The 21377-nt window shown below is 40.1% G+C and overlaps 2 protein-coding genes across 8 annotated transcripts in view; one reads left to right on the top strand and one right to left on the bottom strand.

The window, feature by feature from the left end:
* Window positions 1-7928, top strand: part of slf1 (SMC5-SMC6 complex localization factor 1) — a 65180-nt gene extending 57252 nt beyond the window's left edge. For 2 of the 5 annotated variants that reach the window (XM_057831009.1, XM_057831010.1), the window contains exon 18: window positions 7137-7928. In XM_057831009.1, the coding sequence (XP_057686992.1) occupies window positions 7137-7621 (485 nt within the window). In that variant the 3' untranslated portion in view covers window positions 7622-7928. The remainder of the gene's footprint in view (window positions 1-7136) is intronic. The other 3 variants (XM_057831008.1, XM_057831011.1, XM_057831012.1) reach the window with 3 other exon arrangements.
* A 3399-nt stretch (window positions 7929-11327) lies between these two features.
* LOC130913862 (multiple C2 and transmembrane domain-containing protein 1) overlaps window positions 11328-21377 on the bottom strand; it is a 266167-nt gene continuing 256117 nt past the window's right edge. For all 3 annotated transcript variants that reach the window (XM_057832765.1, XM_057832766.1, XM_057832767.1), the window contains one exon: window positions 11328-19218. In XM_057832765.1, the coding sequence (XP_057688748.1) occupies window positions 19147-19218 (72 nt within the window). In that variant the 3' untranslated portion in view covers window positions 11328-19146. The remainder of the gene's footprint in view (window positions 19219-21377) is intronic.

The following is a 21377-nucleotide window of genomic DNA, read 5'->3' as shown; positions in this document are numbered from 1 at the left end:
CTATCAGTAACACAATGTGCCGTCAGGGACTCAAATCCTGCACTGCCAGACGTGTCCCCCTGCTGAAGAAAGTACACGTCCAGGCCCGTCTGCGGTTCGCTAGAGAGCATTTGGATGATCCAGAAGAGGACTGGGAGAATGTGTTATGGTCAGATGAAACCAAAATAGAACTTTTTGGTAGAAACACAGGTTCTCGTGTTTGGAGGAGAAAGAATACAGAATTGCATCCGAAGAACACCATACCCACTGTGAAGCATGGGGGTGGAAACATCCTGCTTTGGGGCTGTTTTTCTGCAAAGGGACCAGGACGACTGATCTGTGTAAAGGAAATAATGAATGGGGCCATGTATCGAGAGATTTTGCGTGAAAATCTCCTTCCATCAGCAAGGGCATTGAAGATGAGACGTGGCTGGGTCTTTCAGCATGACAATGATCCCAAACACACAGCCAGGGCAACAAAGGAGTGGCTTCGTAAAAAGCATTTCAAGGTCCTGGAGTGGCCTAGCCAGTCTCCAGATCCCAACCCCATAGAAAATCTGTGGAGGGAGTTGAAAGTCTGTGTTGCCCAACGACAGCCCCAAAACATCACTGCTCAAGAGGAGATCTGCATGGAGGAATGGACCAAAATACCAGCAACAGTGTGTGAAAAGCTTGTGAAGAGTGACAGAAAACGTTTGGCCTCTGCTATTGCCAGCAAAGGTTACATAACAAAGTATTGAAATGAACTTTTGGTATTGACCAAATACTTATTTTCCACCATGATTTGCAAAAAAATTCTTTTAAAATCAAGCAATGTGATTTCCTGTTTTTTTTTTTTTTTTTTTTTTTTTTCCACATTCTGTCTCATGGTTGAAGTTTACCCATGTTGACAATTACAGGCCTCTCTAATATTTTCCAAGTGGGAGAACTTGCACAATTAGTGGTTGACTAAATACTTTTTTGCCCCACTGTAGCGATATGGCTGGGCAAGATCAGGATCAAAGTTTGGAAAAAGGTTTTATCTGTGATCAGTTGTATCATATTTAATTAATAATAAGGATATGCTGAGTAGGTAATCAGGTTTTTACCGGTCCCTCAGAGTCCAATCTTGATGTTTTCAGATTTTTTGGGGGTTATTACACTCCAGGTGGAGTAAATGGTAAAGCCAAACACATACAACAAAGAAAATTACATATATTGTGCAATAAAATACAAAATATATTTTTCAAACCTCCACTAGTTAAGGCTAATATACAATGGTAGACGTTATTGTGTAAAATTGCCAGTTCCAGTTAAATAGTAATGACATAAAAACCAAGTTTAGAAAAAATTATAATAAAGGAATTGAAATCAGACGATATAAGTGACGATGATGTGGCTGAACTAATGTAATTTCCGAAATTGATAATCTGACAATATCCTCCGAAAATACTGTTTGTACGTCTTCTGCGAAATTCTACACATTCTGTGGCAATAGTTTAAAACTGTGGCAAACTTCCATGTCCATCCCGTACATACATTGTTCACATATTCATACATTGCCAAATAAAATATAGTTCTGCCATATAACTGAGCAGGCTTGCACAAGATCAGAAATACTCCATTGTTACTTCCACTTAACAAATCTGCAAAATCTTGATGTTGCTTTTCCCATTGATATTTTGCATCCCAATAGGCTGCCATTATAGTTGGCTAGGCTTTCCTTGTTCTTGCTTCACGGCGCTAGCTACCATCTCCCAGTCGACTGTGATGACTTGCCCCTGGCTGACGTTCACTCACTCGTCCTGCCTCTTTGCAGGCAGTTAAGGGAGGAAGAGATGATGCTTAGTTCCTTTTCAGACCAGAGACACAAAGAGGGAGAGCAGCATCTTCTTTCCCTCCCTCTTGGCCTCTTTTTGCGCCAATTTTACCCCCTCCTCCACTTGGGTTTTTATATTCCTTGTCTTCGCCTGCCCTCTAAAGGCCAAAGGGCTCTGCACTCGGTGTGTTGATGAGTACATTTGTGTGTCTCGGCGTTCACTCGGCATGTGAACTCCTCTGCCATAGCTGCCGAGGACACACACAGGATGGTGTAATTACCATGTGCTCCAGTGTAATCCCCCAGGTGCTGCATTTATCTCCACCGCAGCATATGTGAAATCCAGCGCCAACCTGAATGCACTTTGCCATCCCATAACTGTGTACGTAGGTGTGTATAATCAGCATTGTGTCACATTTTTCAATACAGGCAGTCATTTGACACTAGTTAGTGTGGGTAATGACATTTATATGCGTTTGGACAGTTGTAGCATCATATTGTCCAAGTGATTTGGAGTCAATGATGGAACACACGACTGCTCCAAGTGGACAATTTGAATTTGTTAGTTGGCTACCACTAGGTATGTTTACATGGACACTTTTATTCGAATCGAAAGCTGGTCGGAATAAAAACATGTCACATACACACCCCATTCAGAATATTCTAACTCGATCCAGCCCATTCTGATTAAGATTCTATTCCGAACGAGTGGGGTGGTTTATGCAGATCGATAATATGATCGGCATGCATGAAAACACTTTATTCCACAATTTGGGAACAAAACGTCCTTACCTGTGACGTCAGTATATGCGTTTGTTTTTCCCGGAAGATGGTAGAAGCAGAGCAAGCTCAAGACTGGGTAGGCGCAACTTGCGCTAGACCAATGGTTCTTATAGGTAAAAATACCAAATCCAATAAGTTTCACTTGTGGATTCACCGAACCCTTCGGAATTATGTAATAAAGATTTTTTTTTCAAATTCTAAATCAATATATCTAAGATAGCAAGCTAATAATGATTAAATTCCAGTTCAAAATTCTTATTTTGACAGCATGTTTTATAAACGGGTCAAAATTTGAGACCACGCTGGCCACTGGTCTGTTGTTTTCTCTTATACCAAGTGCGAGTCAACCTTCCACTGAAAAAACCAGTTCTCCTTCCATCAGATCGAGGAGTAGCAGTTAAAAGAAATGGATTAAGCCTGTAAATCGGAAGTGAAAGAGTCCAAAACCTGGTCTAAAAAGCCACTTTGCTTAGATTTAATCAGCGTACGAAAATGGGGCTCTGCATTTTTTACCTTTGCCAAACCCCTTAGACTTACTCACCGAACCCCTGGGCTTCGATCGAACCCAGATCAAGAACCACTGCACTAGACTAAAGTGGTCTGTATCTGAGACCAACGCGTTGCTGGAGATGTTAATAAATCTTAAAATTGTTGAAAGACGTGATGGTGGAGATCAAGAAAAATACACGAACTAACGCTAATGTTTAATGTCTAAATAGAATGATATTTTGTTGACACTCAAGTCAGTAGGGCTTCCTCTTTTTTAGTTTTTCTGGTACATTTATTTGTTCATGCTGCCTTCACATGCTGTAGAAAAGATTAACCTTACCATTTTGGTAATTAAGAGTATGTCCTGTTCTTGTGCTTCTGTTGTCGTAAACAGACATAACAGACATCATTTTGATTTGTTCCGTGGGGTAAAAAACTTTTTTAGATCCTGTTAATCCATCTACAATAACAAAAAGAGAATGCATCAAAATACAAACGGTAAGTTTTTGTTTGTAACTGAACATTTTAGCGAACACTTGGTTCAAAAATAAGATTTTTATAAATGTGCACACTACACACGTGGAAATTGACGATAAATCTTCTTTAAAAGCTTAGCATCGTATTCACCGTAATTATGACATGTAGAATCTGCGCACGTCAAAATTTGTTCCGACTGATGTTCCTACGCATGAACACGCAAGACCTAATCGGATCGATATTTTTAGTGTCCATGAACATAGTGCATCTGATAAATTTTAAACCGAACGCTGATCAAATTGAAGAAATTTTGTCCATGTAAACCAGGGGTGTCCAGACCAGTCTTCAAGGGCTGCAGTGGGTGCTGGTTTTTGTTCCTACCGATCAAGCACAGACCATTTAACCAATGAGGTTTCTGCTAAACCAAGCAGCACCTGACTAGAGCATGAATTATTTCTGAAAATCCTGTGGGTCACGGGATTCCCGCTCGGATGGAAGTCAAAAATTTTATGAATACTGTGATTGGGACGGGAATAACAGGAGTGGGCGGGAGCGAGACCACATAAATAGATGATTTTCACCTGTGTTAAAAAACCTAGAGGACCGAAGTCTCCATTTTTGTTGTTTTATCATCTCAGGTCAACGCTATCTCGATTTTTGTTGGCACGTCAAAAGAAATACACATTTCAATATTCCAAGTTTCTAACACTTCGACTTCAGGCTACTACATTTACGCGGACTCAACATGGCAAATGGTGGAGGCCAACACCGGAAGAGAGCACTACACATGAAACTCGGAAATAATGACCCATCGGTTAAACTGGAGTAGTTGGTTGAAGGAAGGTCCTGGTTATTAGAAAACTTCTTGAGAGTGGAACACGACTGTGCCTCTACAAAATATGCGGTGTATAAAAATTGCGCCGACGAGTATATAGTGCTGTAGTGACTCGGGGACGAGTGGTAATCCAAAATCAGTCATCTAAAAAGAACAATCCATTGACTTTGTTAATGACCAATTTAAGAGTGTTAAAAAAATGGGTGCGATGGGATTGGGAGTCATTCTACAGGAGTGGGACGGGATGGGATTTACTTTTTGACTCGGCCCCTGGTTTGAGATGGAATGGGGAATTTTTCTCTGGGAGCGGGAAAGAACGGAAGTGAAAATCAAATCCCAATTCATGCTCTACACCTGACTACAATCAACTGATTACACTTGTAAGCAGTGTTGTTAATCTTAAAAAAGTAATTACGGTTACAAGTTACTTCTCCCAAAAAGTAACTGCGTTAGTAACCGTTACCTGAATGTAAGAGTAATTAGTTACTTGGCAAAGTAACTGGTAATCATTTTCAAGGTTTTTTTTTTGTTTTTTGTTTTTTTTTTAAAAAACAGGTCACACAATGTGAAGTTTAAAGGGTTTTTGGGACAATTGGCCCTAGCGCAATTCTTTACCCTTTGCTTAACTAGATGCAGGGGTATTGCGGATATTGCGATAACTAGATAGTAACCTTTGCTATGTGTGGAAGTCATTTAATGTTGTGAATCAACCGTTAAAGTTGTTAAAATTGCTCCCATTATTGCATTAGTTCCCTTCTGTCTATTTTCGACATGTGTAAGTTTTAAAACTGTTTCATCATTTAAAGATAGATTAAAGTTTTTGCCGATTTAGGAGCATTTTAGATAAAAAGTTACTTAGGTTCGCTAGGAAGGTTCTCTACAACAGAGCCTTCCTGAGAAGTCTACTGCTTTAAGATGGCGGCTGCTTACTAACACATCTAGTTCTGTATTATACAAGTTGCTAATGCCGCCGTGTCTGTCATTTGCATCTACTTCTGTATACATGTATTTACCGAAGCATCATGTGGGCGTAGTTTGTAGGCTATCGGCTACAGTCAGGTATTATTGGAGCCACCTAGCATAGTAGTATCGCGTTTGCAACGGCGTCACACTCCCTTGCCTCCTCCCCACTCCTGCTCTCTCGTCTCTGAGTCCATCTTTTTCAGACTTTTCTCGCGTCAGTCAACCAACATCGTAACACCTAGTAACGCACACCTTTCCCGCCTCAGTAACAGTAATGGCGTTGCCAAGATGAGAAAAGTAATTAATTTACTCACTACTGAAGAAAATAACGCCGTTATATTCTAACGCCGCTATTAACAACACTGCTTGTAAGGCACTAGATTAGTGCAAAGGTCCTGTTTATTTGGAAAGAAATCCAGCACCCACTGCAGCCCGATGTGGAAATAGTTTGTGGACTCTTGATGTAAACATACCCACTGACGACTATAGTTGTCTGCCTTTCCCTTACGGTTCAAATAGATGGGACGGTTATCGCTGTCAATGGCAGCAAAGGAAAGCTGGAGTCAAGAGTTGAATCCCAAACCATCAGTCAGTATGAGTGTTACGCACTTTTGAGCCCTGAGCTATGCTACAAGGGCCCCTCTCTACTCCACACCAGTGCCATATTTATATGTCAGCTGCTGTTGACACTGTGACAGCAGTTTATGCTGCAAGGCATAAACTTTCTTTTGCATCTCTGTCCATACCAGCGCTTACTTACATTTAACAGAGACACGGGTGATCATCGTACTAAAAAAAAATTACACTCGATGCTTACATCTACTATGATTAAATACCGTACATTGAATACCAAGAAACTGTCAAATCGACAAAACCTCAATACAGAATGACCGTACCTATGTAAGAAATACATTCTGCTATACCATGTTACTGATCCCAAATGAATATAACCTCCTGAAAACAGATATCCTGTCCCGTCTCATCTGCCTTCCGTTGTTTGATCGCTGCATTTGAAAACGTGGCCACTTATGTAAAAGTTTATGTAGATTAATTCCACAAGTTATGCAGATTTTTTTTTTTTCCCGCATTAAAAGGTAGATGAGCGCTGACCTTGGCAAACTCGCAGCTACTGCACCCGCCATTACTTTCTGTCCATATTTCAAAAGTGTCATCCTCAAACCCAGTGACTTTTGTAGCCTTTTACATTTTCCACCGCAAGTGTAATGCTCCGACTCCCAAAATGGCTTTTGACAGCCCTTCATCTGTTTGTGTGTCACATTTGAAGCTGTGCACTCGCACACGAGTGGCAAGGCTGAGCAGTCAAGTGGCTTGAGAGCAGGTGGCCACAGAAATGCTTCTATAAAAAACGCAAACAAAAGGGCCCGCACTTGACACACAGGTCCGATACTGCCGTTCGGTATGACTGCAAAAAATAGAGACTTGAAATCAGCATTGGAATAAAGGTGAGCATGCGCTACATGAAGTAATACAGTCGACTGGCAAATTTTTAAATCTCGCCTAACATACAAGACAAGTGCAGGTCTGCTTCTGGTTTCGAATTTCCAGAGTTTTTCCCCGTAGATCAAACAAAGATTTATGATGAACCACCTATTTATTTGAAAATACTCAATGTTGTACACTTGGCTTGAGTTTTGAGCGAGCTTCAGATAGTGAGAAAATCTGTTTATATATTTGTTTAATTTTACATATATTGTAGATGGTAGGTTTTGCATTACATGCAAAGCTACCATCAATTAGCTCATTGGCTGCCATGTATTTGCGTTGAAAACGGAGTGTATATTATTCCTCCAGGTTCCAGTCTCCTCCGGCAAACAGACGATAAAAGTTCTGCCGCATTGGACCTTATCTCTGATGCTAGTCAGAAAGCAGAGCTCCTCCGCAGCGCTCAACTGGGCGACTCCAACCTGAACTGCACTGGAGTGTTGAATTACGATCTCCTGGAGGCGGCCTCAGGTATGCTAGCAAACCTGCTGGTGTGTTACCAGGAAGAGAGCGGCCTGTCCGACTGCATCCGGTCCAATGATGCGTCGCACACGTTGGCACGTGCCCTTGAGACGCACCCTCTCCAAATGGTAACACTGGACTGGACGGACCAGCAAGCGGTGAGTCTGGCAGGTGACATCGAGACTCTGCTGGAGCTGGCCAGAGGGAAACACTCGGAGCAGGTGTGCGATGCGGTGAAGGCATACAAAGGAGACAGTACAGTGGTCTTCATGCAGCTCCTGGACGATCTTGAATGCCAAGGAAAAATCTTAATGCCTGAAGTAAACCCATAGAAGTAGGAAGCAATGGTGGCCATTGTTGGCAGTCACAAAGAGATGTTCATATCCAAGTACATATTTTTGTTTACGTTCTACTGTCACACTGTTTTGCCTTTTTTTTTTCCATCTGAAAAGTAAAGGACTATTAGTACCGTCAACAAGTTTGTAAATTTTGCACTTTTTTTTTTTGTTTCACATAAAATATATTGGTTAGAAATCAACTGTGTAGAAACTTTTATTTTCATGGGAACATTTTTCACACAGTTCTACATCTGATCTCAATAGCTTTCACTGCTGGCCCAAAGTATTGGCACCCCTTCAATTCTCTCAGATAATGCTCAATTTCTCCCAGAAGATGATTGCAGTTACAAATGCTCTGGTAGTAATATCATTTATTTTGCTTGCAATGAAAAAAACACAAATGGAGAAAAAAAATTAAATCATTTTACACAAAACTCCAAAAAGAGGACAAAAGTATTGGCACCCTTTGAAAAACAATGCGATGCTTCTCTAATTTGTGTAATTAACAGCACCTGTTACTTACCCGTGGCACATAACACTTGGTGGCAGTAACTAAATCACACTTGCAGCCAGTTAAAATGGATTTAAGTTAACTCGACCTCTGTCCTGTGTACATGTGTGTACCGCATTGAGCATGGAGAAAAGAAAGAAGACCAAAGAACTGTCTAAGGACTTGAGAAGCAAAATTATGAGGAATCATGAGCCAACTCAAGGTTACAAGTCCATCTCCAAAGACCTGAATGTTCCTGTGTCTACCGTGCGCAGTGTCATCAATAAGCGTAAGTAGAGATGTCCCGATCGATCGGGATTCGGGTCCGATTACGTCATTTTCAAAGTATCGGAATCGGCAAAAAAATACCGGACATGCCCTTTTTTAATATATATATATATATTTTTTTTAATTAAATCGTTTTTTAATTGTATTTAATGTTACAGACATAATATGTTACACTCATCCAGAGTCTTTAGTTTAGGCTTAAGGTGGGGTTATCAAATTTATCCCGTTAACGGCGGTAATTTTAAAAAAATTATTACGTTAAAATATTTAACGCATGCGCTGCATGACCCACTCACGCATTGTTGCGTTCAATCTGTAATGGCGCCATTTTACCTATATATAGAGCTAAAAGGCAGCGTAAAATGAGTACAAGGAATTTTGGCAGCCTTTGGAGCCTTTTTTTTAATTGGCCAAAGTCTTACAATCCCTCTCCCTACAATTAGAAATATCGTGGGAAGAAAGTAATTGATCTTAACACCGTATGTTATTTCCCAAAGCAGAGAAGATATATCAATTGGTACCACTACGCACAGTCACGGTTGTACTTCCCATCATGCATTTGGGCAGAACAGTTAAATGGCTACAGTATCATTTACTGAAAGCTCAACAAATATACTAGATGGCAATATTTAGTCACAATATACAAAGTCACATTTATCCTTTCAGAATTACAAGTCTTTCTATCCGCGGATCCCTCTCACAGAATGAATGTTAATAATGTAAATGCCATCTTGAGGATTTATTGTCATAATAAACAAATACAGTACTTATGTACTGTATGTTGAATGTATATATTCGTCCTGAGTTTTATTCATTTTTTTCTTAATGCATTGCCAAAATGTACAGTGGGGAGAACAAGTATTTGATACACTGCCGATTTTGCTGGTTTTCCCACTTGCAAAGCATGTAGAGGTCTGTAATTTGTATCATAAGTTCTCTTCAACTGTGAGGGATGGAATCTAATACAAAAATCCAGAAAATCACGTATGATTTTTAAATAATAAATGTGCATTTAATTGAATGAAATAAGTATTTGATACATCACAAAAATCGAACTTAATATTTGGTACAGAAACCTTTGTTTGCTATTACAGATACCAAACGTTTCCTGTAGTCCTTGACAAGGTTTGCACACACTGCAGCAGGGATTTTGGCCCACTCCTCCATGCAGATCTTCTCCAGAGCCTTCAGGTTTCGGGGCTGCTGCCGGGCAGCACGGACTTTCAGCTCCCTCCATAGATTTTCTATCGGGTTCAGATCTAGTGACTGGCTAGGCTAGGGTGACCATATTTTGATTTCCAAAAAAGGACACTCGGCCCGGCCTCGAGATACTTGAATTTTACTCGCAGTTCACTCAAAGATGCCTATATCACTTTAATATATTTAAAGTGTGCCGCCTCAGTCTGGACAGAAAAATTCACTTTTATTTTAAAAAATGGCATATAGTATATATTATATACTATATGGAAATAAGTTTTTTTTTACTTAACAGGCTTTATTCTTACAAGCAAAAAAAAAAAAAAAAAAAAAATAATGACAAAAAATATATATCATGCAGACCCGTGGAAATATAATACAGTCAATTCAGTAGGCTGTGCCACATACATTTTTTAAAAATAAATTACTACCACGATAATTGTCGTTGAGAAATTGTTATTCCCACTCAATTTTTAATCTCATTTAATTTTCTAGGTTACACGCAAACAATAACCAAAATAAACCGACAAGCTATTCAACCAGCATGTTTCCAAACACAGCAGTTCAAAACTACATTTCCTATAATGCCTAGCGCGGCTTAGCTCACTGATAGCTACCCAATTAGCGAGTACCGGGAGATGAGGCAAAATCAGACTTTGCTATCTTAAGTTTACAATCATCGGTAGCGCAACGATTTGACATCAAACGGGATTTTACAGATCACGCCAATACAAAGCTCCGACAGAAGTCAACAGTTGCCATTATATACGTATTTATCGTAAAAAACTTAACAACTGGGCAGGCGCTCCTACTTAAAATATAATACTAACATTAAACCAAATACACAAACGCAGAACAATTAATACAAGACTAATACAACATACTGCATCTCTTTGTACCCATATATTGTATAATGTATAACAAGACACAAGAGCGACATTAACAGAAGATAAACTTACAGAAAGGTGTACGGAGGACTAGAAACGTCTCTTGAAACTACTTCTTATTGTAGTCTGTAACTGCCTCTTCTCTTGCCAAACCGTCAACCCGGTAGATGGTGGTAATGCCCCATAATACAAGGGGTAAACTGCACTCCTTCTCTTGCCCTTACTAGTAGGAGCCACGACAACGCAGGCAAGCGCTGTCCCCCAGCGGCCGGAGATATTCTCTTCAAATTAGTCCCGTGAAAAATAAAAACCAGACATTTTAATGAATTTATAAAACCCGCCTGGATGACGAGGACACGACGTGAAAGGTGGACATGTCCGGGCAAAAGAGGACATTTGGTCACCCTAGGCTAGGCCACTCCAGGACCTTAAGATGCTTCTTAAGGAGCCACTCTTTAGTTGCCTTGGTTGTGTCCTTTGGGCTGTTGTCATGCTGGAAGACCCAGCCACGACCCATCTTCAGGGCTCTCACTGAAGGATGGAGGTTGTCAGCCAAGATCTGGCGGTATATAGCCCCATCAATCCTCCCCTCAATACGGTGCAGTCATCCTGTACCCTTAGCAGAGAAGCAGCCCCAAAAAATGTTTCACGGTTGGGGTGGTGTTCTTGGGGTTGTACTCATCCTTCTTTTTCCTCCAAACACGACGAGCCGAGTTTAGACCAAAAAGTTCAATTTTGGTCTCATCCGACCACATGACCTTCTCCCATTGCTCCTCTGGATCATCCAGATGGTCAGTGGCAAACTTCAGACGTGTCTGGACATGCACTGGCTTCAGCAGCGGGACGTTGCGTGCGCTGTAGGATTTTAATCCATGACGGCATAATGTGTTTCCGATGGTTTGCTTCGAGACTGTGGTTCCAGCTCTCTTCAGGTCATTGACCAGGTCCTGCCGTGTAGTTCTGGGCTGATCCCTCACCTTCCTCATGATCAGTGATGCCCCACGAGGTGAGATCTTGCATGGAGCCCCAGAACGAGGCAGATTGACCGTCAACTTGAACTTCTTCCATTTTCTAATAATCGCTCCAACAGTTGTTACCTTCTCACCAAGCTGCTTGCTTATTTTCCTGTAGCCAATCCCAGCCTTGTGCAGGTCTATTATTTTATCCCTGATGTCCTTACACAGCTCTTTGGTCTTGGCCATTGTGGAGAGGCTGGAGTTTGTTTGTTTGAGCATGTGAACAGGTGTCTTTTATACAGGTAACAAGTTCAAACAGGTGCAGTTACTTCCGGTAATGAGTGGAGAACAGGAGGGGTTCTTAAAAAAACTAAGAGCCGAAATATCTACTAGTTGGTAATGTATCACTTATTTCGTGCAGTTAAATACAAATTTATTATTTAAAAATTATACAATGTGATTTTCTGGATTTTTGTATTAGATTCCGTCCCTCACAGTTGAAGAGAACTTATGATACAAATTACAGACCTCTACATGGCTTGCAAGTGGGAAAACCAGCAAAATCGGCAGTGTATCAAATACTTGTTCTGCCCACTGTATATGATCAGGAAAAATTATCGGGAATGATTAGAATTGAATCGGGAGTAAAAAAAAAAAAAAAAAAACAATCGGATCGGGAGATACTCTAACTAAAACGATCGGATCGGGAGCAAAAAAACATGATCGTAACAACCCTAAGTGTAAGGCCTTCAAAGAAAAGAACATGGTCCCCACAGTCAAACATTGAAGAGGTTCCCTGATGTTTTGGGGTTGCTTCCTGCCTCTGGCACTGGACTGCTTGACCGTGTGCATGGCATTATGAAGTCTGAAGACTACCAACAAATTTTGCAGCACAATGTAGGGCCTAGTGTGAGAAAGCTGGGTCTCCTTCAGAGGTCATGGGTCTTCCAGCAGAACAGTGACCCAAAACACACTACAATAAGCACTAGAAAATGGTTTGAGAGAAAGCACTGGAGACTTCTAAAATGGCCAGCAATGAGTCCAGACCTGAATCCCATAGAACACCTGTGGAGAGATCTGAAAATGGCAGTTTGGAGAAGGCACCCTTCAAATCTCAGAGACCTGGAGCAGTTGGCCAAAGAAGAATGGTCTAAAATTCCAGCAGAGCATTGTAAAAAACTCAATGACGGATACCGGAAGCGATTATTCTCAATTATTTTGTCTAAAGGTTGTGCTACAAAGTATGAGGCTGAGGGTGCCAATACTTTTGCCCAGCCCAATTTTGGAGTTTTGTGCAAAATGATATTGATTTAATTTTATTTTTCATTGTTTTCTGTTTTTTCATTGCAAAATAAATGGAAGATATTACTACCAAAGCATTTGTAATTGCAATCATTTTCTGGGAGAAGTTGAGCATCTGATAGACTTGCAGGGGTGCCAGTACTTTTGGCCAGCAGTGTATATGACGGTCATTCAATGAATGTTAATTTTTGGTATAAGGACTTCTAATACCGTCTTATTTTTCACATGGATTAAATTTCTTTTTCAGATTAAAACCAAAAAAAGTGTTGTCGATTAACAAAAGCTGGAAGACCAAGAAGCCTGCTCCAGGATTTAACAGCGGTCAGATATGTTTTTTTTTTTGTTAAGGGTGTAAACTAGTTGAACGTCATAGAGGAATGTGGTGCAACATGTTTGAGCTGAAAAAAATGGCACAAAGCTTAAAGTGACGAAGTCAAAAGTGTTGTGACTGGCCAAGACATCTGCCCAAATATTTTTATGCTGAAGGAATACAGCAGCTTTTTTTTTAGATGGGAAAAGTGTGTGACAGTGCTGGGAGACTACGTTGGGAAAAAAAAGTCAGCTCCGATCTATTCCAAAAAAATTTATTGACTAAATTATTGAATGACCCTTCTATTTAATGTCGTTCAAGCCTGATAGCCGTTTCTAAAATCAAAAACGTCATTCAGATTAAGAACACATTGGCATGACTCAGAGTAGTAAAGATAAAAACAGATTTATTTTATTTTTCTTGGACATAAATCAGATGCATTTCATTTCTGCGAGAAAGGAGTTGGTTTGTTGAAATGAGCCAGCCCACCTGAGCTCTTTCCGCGGTCACGATGTCACAGGTTAAACACATGATGATGTCGCAGGCAGGCACAAAACATTGCAGGCAGACACACACACACAAAAAGACATCTTAGAAAAATGAGGCAGGCATACAGATACTTTAGAGTCGATAGCAGACCATCAACAAGCATACGTATAAAATAGAACCATCATTCAATAAGGACTTAGCTATTTACAGAGTTAAAAAATAAATAGTCTCATTTCATGTGGGTGCAAATAAATGTTGTTTTTTTTTCTTCTTCTTTACAGTCTGATGATACATTCATTTAGACCAGAGGTGTCCATTTTCATCTAAGTGCCGCATCCCGAAAAAGGCCGTGAGGGCCACTTTGAAATTCAGCTTTTCTTCTTTCGTACAGTATAAATGCTATTTTGATGATCATAGTGATGTGATAGGTGCAAAACGTGGACGTGAGACTTGGGAATTCTTCTGAGTGCAACAAATAAGAACAATGCTAGCAAATGACATGGGCCTTGTTCAATGGAAATTTACTGGAGGTGAAAGCCTCCAGTAAATCCAGTAAAAAAATCCCCCTAATATTTTCTTTGGACACCCCTGATTAATAGCTTTTAAATGCAAACAAAACATTGAACACTTTGGTTTGTTTGCAACATTGGCCAAAAGCATAGTTACTTTAAACTGAATTCATAAATTAATGGCAACGCTATAGAATCACAGACATGATTAAGAAAAAAACGTGTGCACGCTCAAATTGTTCGTGCATACGAACTAGTACATTGTGTGGACAAGTTACTAATTTGTGCGGCCCAAGTAATTATTTCTCGTGAAGAAAATCGTTAATAGCGAGCTCACCAAGTACAGCTAGTGCGGTACGGGTCATGAAGGTAAACTCATCGAACGGGTCTTTACAGACTTAAACTGAACAATGAAATCAATGAAATCTCCAAGTCGTACTTCTGCTGCCAAAAAAGCAACCTGGCTCTTACTAATAGCGATAGACATTTAAGCAGAATACTGCTCCTCACAATCCCAGGCTTTTCAAGATTTTATAGCTCATCCCCAGCCTAAAATAATAATCACCTCTTCTCTGTCCATCTTGTAGTTTTAGCCGAAAGAACAAAGAAATTAATTAAGCTCTGTGTGTTTACCCTCGTGTGCCGCATGGTGCTTGATCTACTTCGTGAGCTCGCGGTAACGATTTCATGCACATGAAATAATAGTTCTTGCGCATTAAGAATTTAACTCGTGCACATGAAGTACAAGCTCTGTGCGCATGAGTTAATTTTTTTCATTCATGTCATATCTAGGGCTCTATAACACACCAAAAGTTTTGGAACACCAGTACGAATACAGGAATTGGAAATAAAAGAAATACGGTCTTGCAGCAATACCAGCTTTAATCTGGGTAGTTGTTGAATGTTTTTCTGTCACAAAAGGGGCCCAGCTTACACTTTTATAATAAATATTTCATGGAGTTGAATTCAAGAAACAAGTTCTTCCTACCCAGAAGCCATTCTCTATGGTCATTTCTCTATGAGAATACTGTATATGACGGAGACAGAAGCAAAAAAACAGTATACAGTACACAGCTGCAGGGGGGCTTCAAATGGTAACATAACAACATGAGTGAGAAGACACCAGCTCGTCTTTGATTCCATAAACACACAAAAGTCTCGCTGGCGTTCGCGTTTCACTTACGCGCGCACACACCACTTGGATCAAAAGTTGGTGGATGGTGAGGGCAGCCTGAGGCACAGCATCATTGTGTGTTCATTTGTACTACTGTTTGCGTTGATGCTTGTACAACAGAACAGTCAATGAAGGTTTTATTACAGATTAGAATCCCCCCCCCCCAAAAAAAACACACTTAGGGTCAACAAGTTTTCATTATTATTTTTTTTTAAAGGTGTTAACCTTGAATTTATTAGCTGCCATAATGGTGGTGGATTAACCAGATCTGCTCCACAATGAACTGATTTTACATTGACCACGCATTAACTATGGCAGGGGTCCCCAACCGCTGGGCCGCGGACCGGTACCAGCCGCACAGAAATAATTACTTATTAACGACTGCATTCTGGCCAAATTAACTTTGCCGTGTGCCCCTTAACACACCAATATCCCTGTCTACTCTAGATATACTACAGGATAGAATGTCGTCATAGAAACTAATTGATTGGACTGCTAGCAGGACATCTTGTTTTGTATATTTATGTGCGCTTGTCCTCGATAATGATGTATGACATAGGGCGGGCGCATCACCTTTGTTCCCTGAAATAATTAGCCCCCACACAAGAATGACTGAAAAACACATTTTTTTACGGGGAAAAGGGCACCTGATGAGCCAGAAGATGAGCCTACAACCTCGAAGAAAACAAAATCTACGCTAGTTCCCAATCACTAATGACCCACGAACTGCGAAGGAGTGGATTCGTGACCCGTATGTGAATAAACCGACTGATTCGAGCATGTCTGTGCAACAGGAATATCGGCTTGTAGAGATCGCAAATCACTGCGACCTTAAACGTACAAATGAGACAACAACTCTACCTAGGTTCTGGATTAAAGTCATTTCGGCATATCCTGACATCGCGAGGAGAGCACTGAAAACTACAATTTCCAACATGAAGTGGGCTTCTCTCACTCTCCCATCTCAGGACCATCTTGTCTCAACGAAACAAGCTCAGGCCTCCCACGGATTCAGCGCGGGAGTTGTATTTTCCATGCACTTAACACAACGGGGCTAAAAAAAAATGTTATTTTATATTTGCTGTATTTTTCTGCCGCACATTGCTGGTTTTCTGACAAATTTGGCATGCTCGTAACTTTAAAAATGACCGCGAATGCAGCGATTCCAGAGTACACACTACAAACTTTCTTTAGAGAAAGGGATATTAACTTACGCTTGCCATGTTAGCTGCACACAACTGCACACAGCTCTCTAGCTTAACGTCTTTGCCGTGTCGTTAAGCATTCATTTACGCCATTTTTGTGTTCCACACGCGTGTTTATGATGAAAATATGTTTTTAGCACCGTTGGATAACATTGAGAGTCCAACTGAATATAAAAGAGGGCTTTTTTCACCGCCACAAAAGCTTTGGGAGCAAAATTTTATAAGGGTGCAAAATTTGACAGAACACCGGTCCATGGAAAAAAAAAACAAAAAAAACAATCACACCGGTCCATGGTGCAAAAAAGGTTGGGGACCCCTGGAACTATGGCATAGAACCACTTATAACATTCTTACTGTTCTGTTTTATGTCATGAATTAAAATGTTGGCTGCCACTGACTGCAATAGACGTCTAATCCTTATGATTGGGAAAACTGGCGGCGCTCATTCCCTCCCAGTCAAAATAGATTGGACATCTATGAACGTCAATAGTACTAAAACATGATCAATGAACGCCGGATATCTCTCTTAAAATGGATTATTTTGTCTATTGCTGTCAATGGCAGTGAATGAGTTTTATGAATTGATCAATTTGTGTTTAGGTTTGACAACTGAACCAGGGTTCACCAAATCTGGAACTCAAGGCCACCTATCCTGTCGTGTTTTCCATGTCTCTCTCCCCTAACGCTGCTGAATCAAATGATTTTACATCAGCAAGCTCTCTAAAAGTCTGATAATGATCCTGATTTTGTTTTCCGTCGGAGGTGAGTAAATGACGCCAATTGATTTGATTGTATTCTTTGTTGATGTGGCGTTACTACTTTGCAAGGAGCGCTAAGCTAGTCAGCGATTATGCTAATCATTGTCTTAAGTGCCCGTTTGTATTGTGTTTTGGAGAAGCATAAATGCACTTGAGTTATTGTTGGATACTAAAGTCTCATTTCTTTTTATAAAGAAACCACACACATAAACCTTTTCATATAATCGCTTAGTCTCCTTTCAACACAAACTCTCATTCAAACTGTGAGAGTGCTTTGAAATTGGTATTGGACTGTATTTATGAACAACTGTTTGATAAAGAAAACGGATTAGAATCTGCCTCCTCATTCGATTGTATTGTTTAGTTTGTTTAAAGAAATGTGTCATTGTATATAATTTATATCAGCACTTTGCCCACAAGAAAAAAAAAAGTCAATCATCTGGACTTTTATCTGCTTTGAGTACTGACAAATTCTTTTATACTTAAAACCTTTATTTAAGACTTTAACAAGTTTTATGTACTTAGTACAGTTGTAGACTAAAGTCAGGAAGCTGTAATAAAATATTTTTTGAAAGAAATAGTCATCATTTTGTCTTCATTGTCAGTGAAGGTAATTGAAATGGTGACATTTATCTGATTAATCGATTATTTAGGAAAAAAATAGTCGTTAGTTGCAGCCCTAGATGACTAACAGTTCATTAAAAGTTGATCACAGCATGTGATCAGGGATGGATCTAGAAAGATATTTTGGAAGTTGCGAGGGGTGGAGACTTTTTGAGTTGTGGCAAATATTTAATGGTATAATGCATTATTGAATCTTTGGACAATAATCTATTCCACGACGATTCAAATCAAGGGTGTTAGCATCTTTTAAAAAACTTTTCCCATCGCTGTCACAGTTATAGTTTCACTAGCTCGTCCCAGTGACAGCCGCAAGTCCCTTACCTCTTATGTACTAAACTCACTAAAAATGTAATTAACTATTTATATGGACGAGTATTCCATGATTGGACAGCAGACACTCAGCAACGGCACATTTGAAGATTCATTTTCAAAAAACATTGTTGCATCAATCAGGTGAAAGTGGATGATTTTCCATTACGCTGCAGCACAACAGTGGTTAAAAAATACTACTGTAGAACACTGTAGGCCACAGGTAATCTGATGTCAGCTCATGTTGTGTTCAGTGCAGTCAGATATTGATGTTTCACACTCGTAAATGTTAAATTGAGCTCCCAAACACCCCCCCCCCCCCCCCCCGCCCCAATTGGTCCCGACTGGGGTGGCACGCCGGTCTACGATCCCACTCTGTTGGATCTGCCCATGGTTGTGATTGTTTTGAGTAAGGAAATACGACGGAGATCGATCGGGTGTTGCAACGGAATTTTCACCCTTTTTTTTTTTTTTTTTTAAACAGCTGATTTTTTTGTTGTTGTTGTTGGATTTTTTAGGCTTAATTTTACTGCTGAAAACATTTAGATTTTGGTTACTGGAAATTCAAACAACGGTTGCACATTCATTTTCATAGAAGTGCTTTTGAAAAGTGTGTCGAAAACCAAAGCTGTTGAATTCAGTAAAGTCATATTTAAACGGCTGCCTTCGAACGTGGCATTCTTTTAGTGTGAGAGGGCGTGAGTACCAAAGCTACTATCATTTTAAAAATGCAATAACTAGAACTATGGCAATTATAAGGCTTGTTTTCTGATAAACAGAGATGCACTTAATCATTAAAATACATCAATTCCACTCATTCCCTCTTTTTTTCTCAACAAAATGGGGATAAGAATTTTTTTTTTTGGGGGGGGGGGGGTGATGGACATGAAAAAGAAACAAACGAACAGGGTGGGAGCTCTGGGGGAGTTCTTGCCGGGCCACGTTGGTTTCCGACCGTCTCCCTCTGTTCCTCAGAGTCCAGTAATGGAGCAGCACATAGGAAGTGGACAAGCAAAGACTTCTACCCCGGGTTGTTTTTCTTCCTTTTATTTGGACTGGGATTGGGATCTAGTTTCAGCTCTCGGTACTGCACCTGTTAAAACACACGCAAGTACACGCAATACACACACACGCCACCCGGTCAGGTGAAGCGAGCAAAAGATGCTTGAATAGCACACACAGCCTCCAGAGGCTCTCTGACTCCAGCTGTGTGGAACAGTGGCCTCAAGGAAGGGATTACACACTGATTACAACACACACTAACACACTGTTCAGCCCTAGGAATATACATAAACACATGCTTCCACAGATGTGAAATGGTGGCCTAAGGGAAGCCATCACAATCAAATAGAGGACAGGGCAAGGGCTCATGGGAAAGAGACAACAGAGTCATCATGAAGAGGAGGGACAAAGCACAAAAACACCTTTGATTGTTTTGTTTTCATTTTGGCTGCTAAACAGAGTAGATGAGCCTTCTGGAGTTTTATGAATAATAAAGCATATGAAAGACGATGGTACGCTCGGATTTAACCCTTTGTAGAGCGCTCATTTAACTCTTGGGCTGCAATTGACGAAGATAGATGTCCAATACATTTTGACTGGGGGTGGGCCTGACTTCTACTGTAGCACCTTCAACGGTACTGAATAGGGATGTCCGGAAATTGGGCCGATCGTGCCATTTTTCAGAGGATCGGAATCTGGTAAAAAGGATTAGGTTTTTAATTTTAAAAATATGTTTTTCTGCATCATGCTCATACAGCCTCACTCTCCCTTCTGCTGCTTTTCTTGGTCAGCAGTGCACAGAATTTGCTACTTAAAGTTAATGATGACTGACAGGTTTGTAGCTTTGATCTGGCAAGTGAATGGTAAATGGTGTTGTACTTATATAGCGCTTTTCCACCTTTCAAGGCGCTCAAAGGCTCTGTAGCTCTACCATCAAAAGCACAAATGTGTTAATCATCGGATCGTGGGTGAATTTGAGTGGACTCCCTCATCTTAATTATATGAATATTATGGAGATTGATTAAAAGTTTAGCATTAAAGGTGATGCAATGCAAAATGTGGTTGCTCCTAAATTTTACCCTTGTGCACCAGTGCAACCAATGCAAAAAGTAAGTGTGGAACCTTGGTAATATGTTTCGCAATGTTAAATTTTTTTCAATGTCATTCAGGCCTTTTTTTTCACTTTTAAAGGGCTAGAAAGCAACAAAATAATTGAAATAGAATGGCATTGCCTAAAGATATCATGTAGGGGGGGGGGGGGGGGTTTGGTAGATTAATTTTTTGTTTAGAATAGATGAATAAAACATATTGGAAAAAATGGAGTATTTAATATTGGGGATTAAATATATATGGCGGAAAACACAGACAAGACTGAAAAAGCAGTTTCTGCTCTTGCACTCCTCTTGAAAAGAAACTGCTATATTTTAAGCCAAAACAACTGTTGTGTTTGATAGAACAATATGTCTATATGCTGCCATAGCAGATTCATGGCGCACTAAGCCTCCAAACTATTTATTTTTATAAAATAACTATTTAATTTGTCCGTTTTACCCCAAAAACCCCCGTTTACAGACGTCGTGCAACCGCTTTTGTTTCAACCTAGCCATAAAAAGAAGGTAATTATATTTTTCATTCAAAATGTCTGTCATTTTTAGCGTAGAATCATTAATTGATGTTTAATATTTAGTTTTAAAAAATGAATTTAAAAAATCATTCACTCGCATATTTTAAACTTTTAAACAAATTACGTCACAATGAAAAATTTGGCGTCTGTAAAAAAGTCACGGATATCTACCTCATAACTACCACTCAGTGGTCGCGTTAACCGAATATTTTCCGTCGTTGACAGTTTTTTTAAAACGGTGACAGAAAAAACTGAAGTCCATCTGTCATTTTGACAGGTTGCAATTCACACCCCAGACCACAGAGTGGCAAGTGAGCATATTAATTAGCTATTGTCTCTCTTGATGCATGACGTCGTTGGCCTTACTCCAAAAAATGTCAAGGCAACTGAGTGTCCGAAGTTTCTTCAAAAAGCCCCAAAACGACGATGGTGTTGATAAAAGAGGTGAAAAAGAGGGACTGGTGCAGTGGAGGATGAAGGATGACAACGAATCAAGTGAATCGCCGGTTCACTCCACACTGCGGCGAGCAGTTGAAAACACCCCCAATTACCAAGAAGGGCAGAATTGGTAACACGGTGAAAGCGGCATAAAGCCAAAAAAGCGGACCAGCCTAGCCAGAGCCTGA

The sequence above is a fragment of the Corythoichthys intestinalis genome, chromosome 3 (genome assembly GCF_030265065.1).
Source record: "Corythoichthys intestinalis isolate RoL2023-P3 chromosome 3, ASM3026506v1, whole genome shotgun sequence".
In the NCBI taxonomy this organism is placed as follows: Eukaryota; Metazoa; Chordata; class Actinopteri; order Syngnathiformes; family Syngnathidae; genus Corythoichthys; species Corythoichthys intestinalis.
Note: the sequence above shows the minus strand (reverse complement) of the source record. Positions and strands in the feature narration are given on the sequence as shown.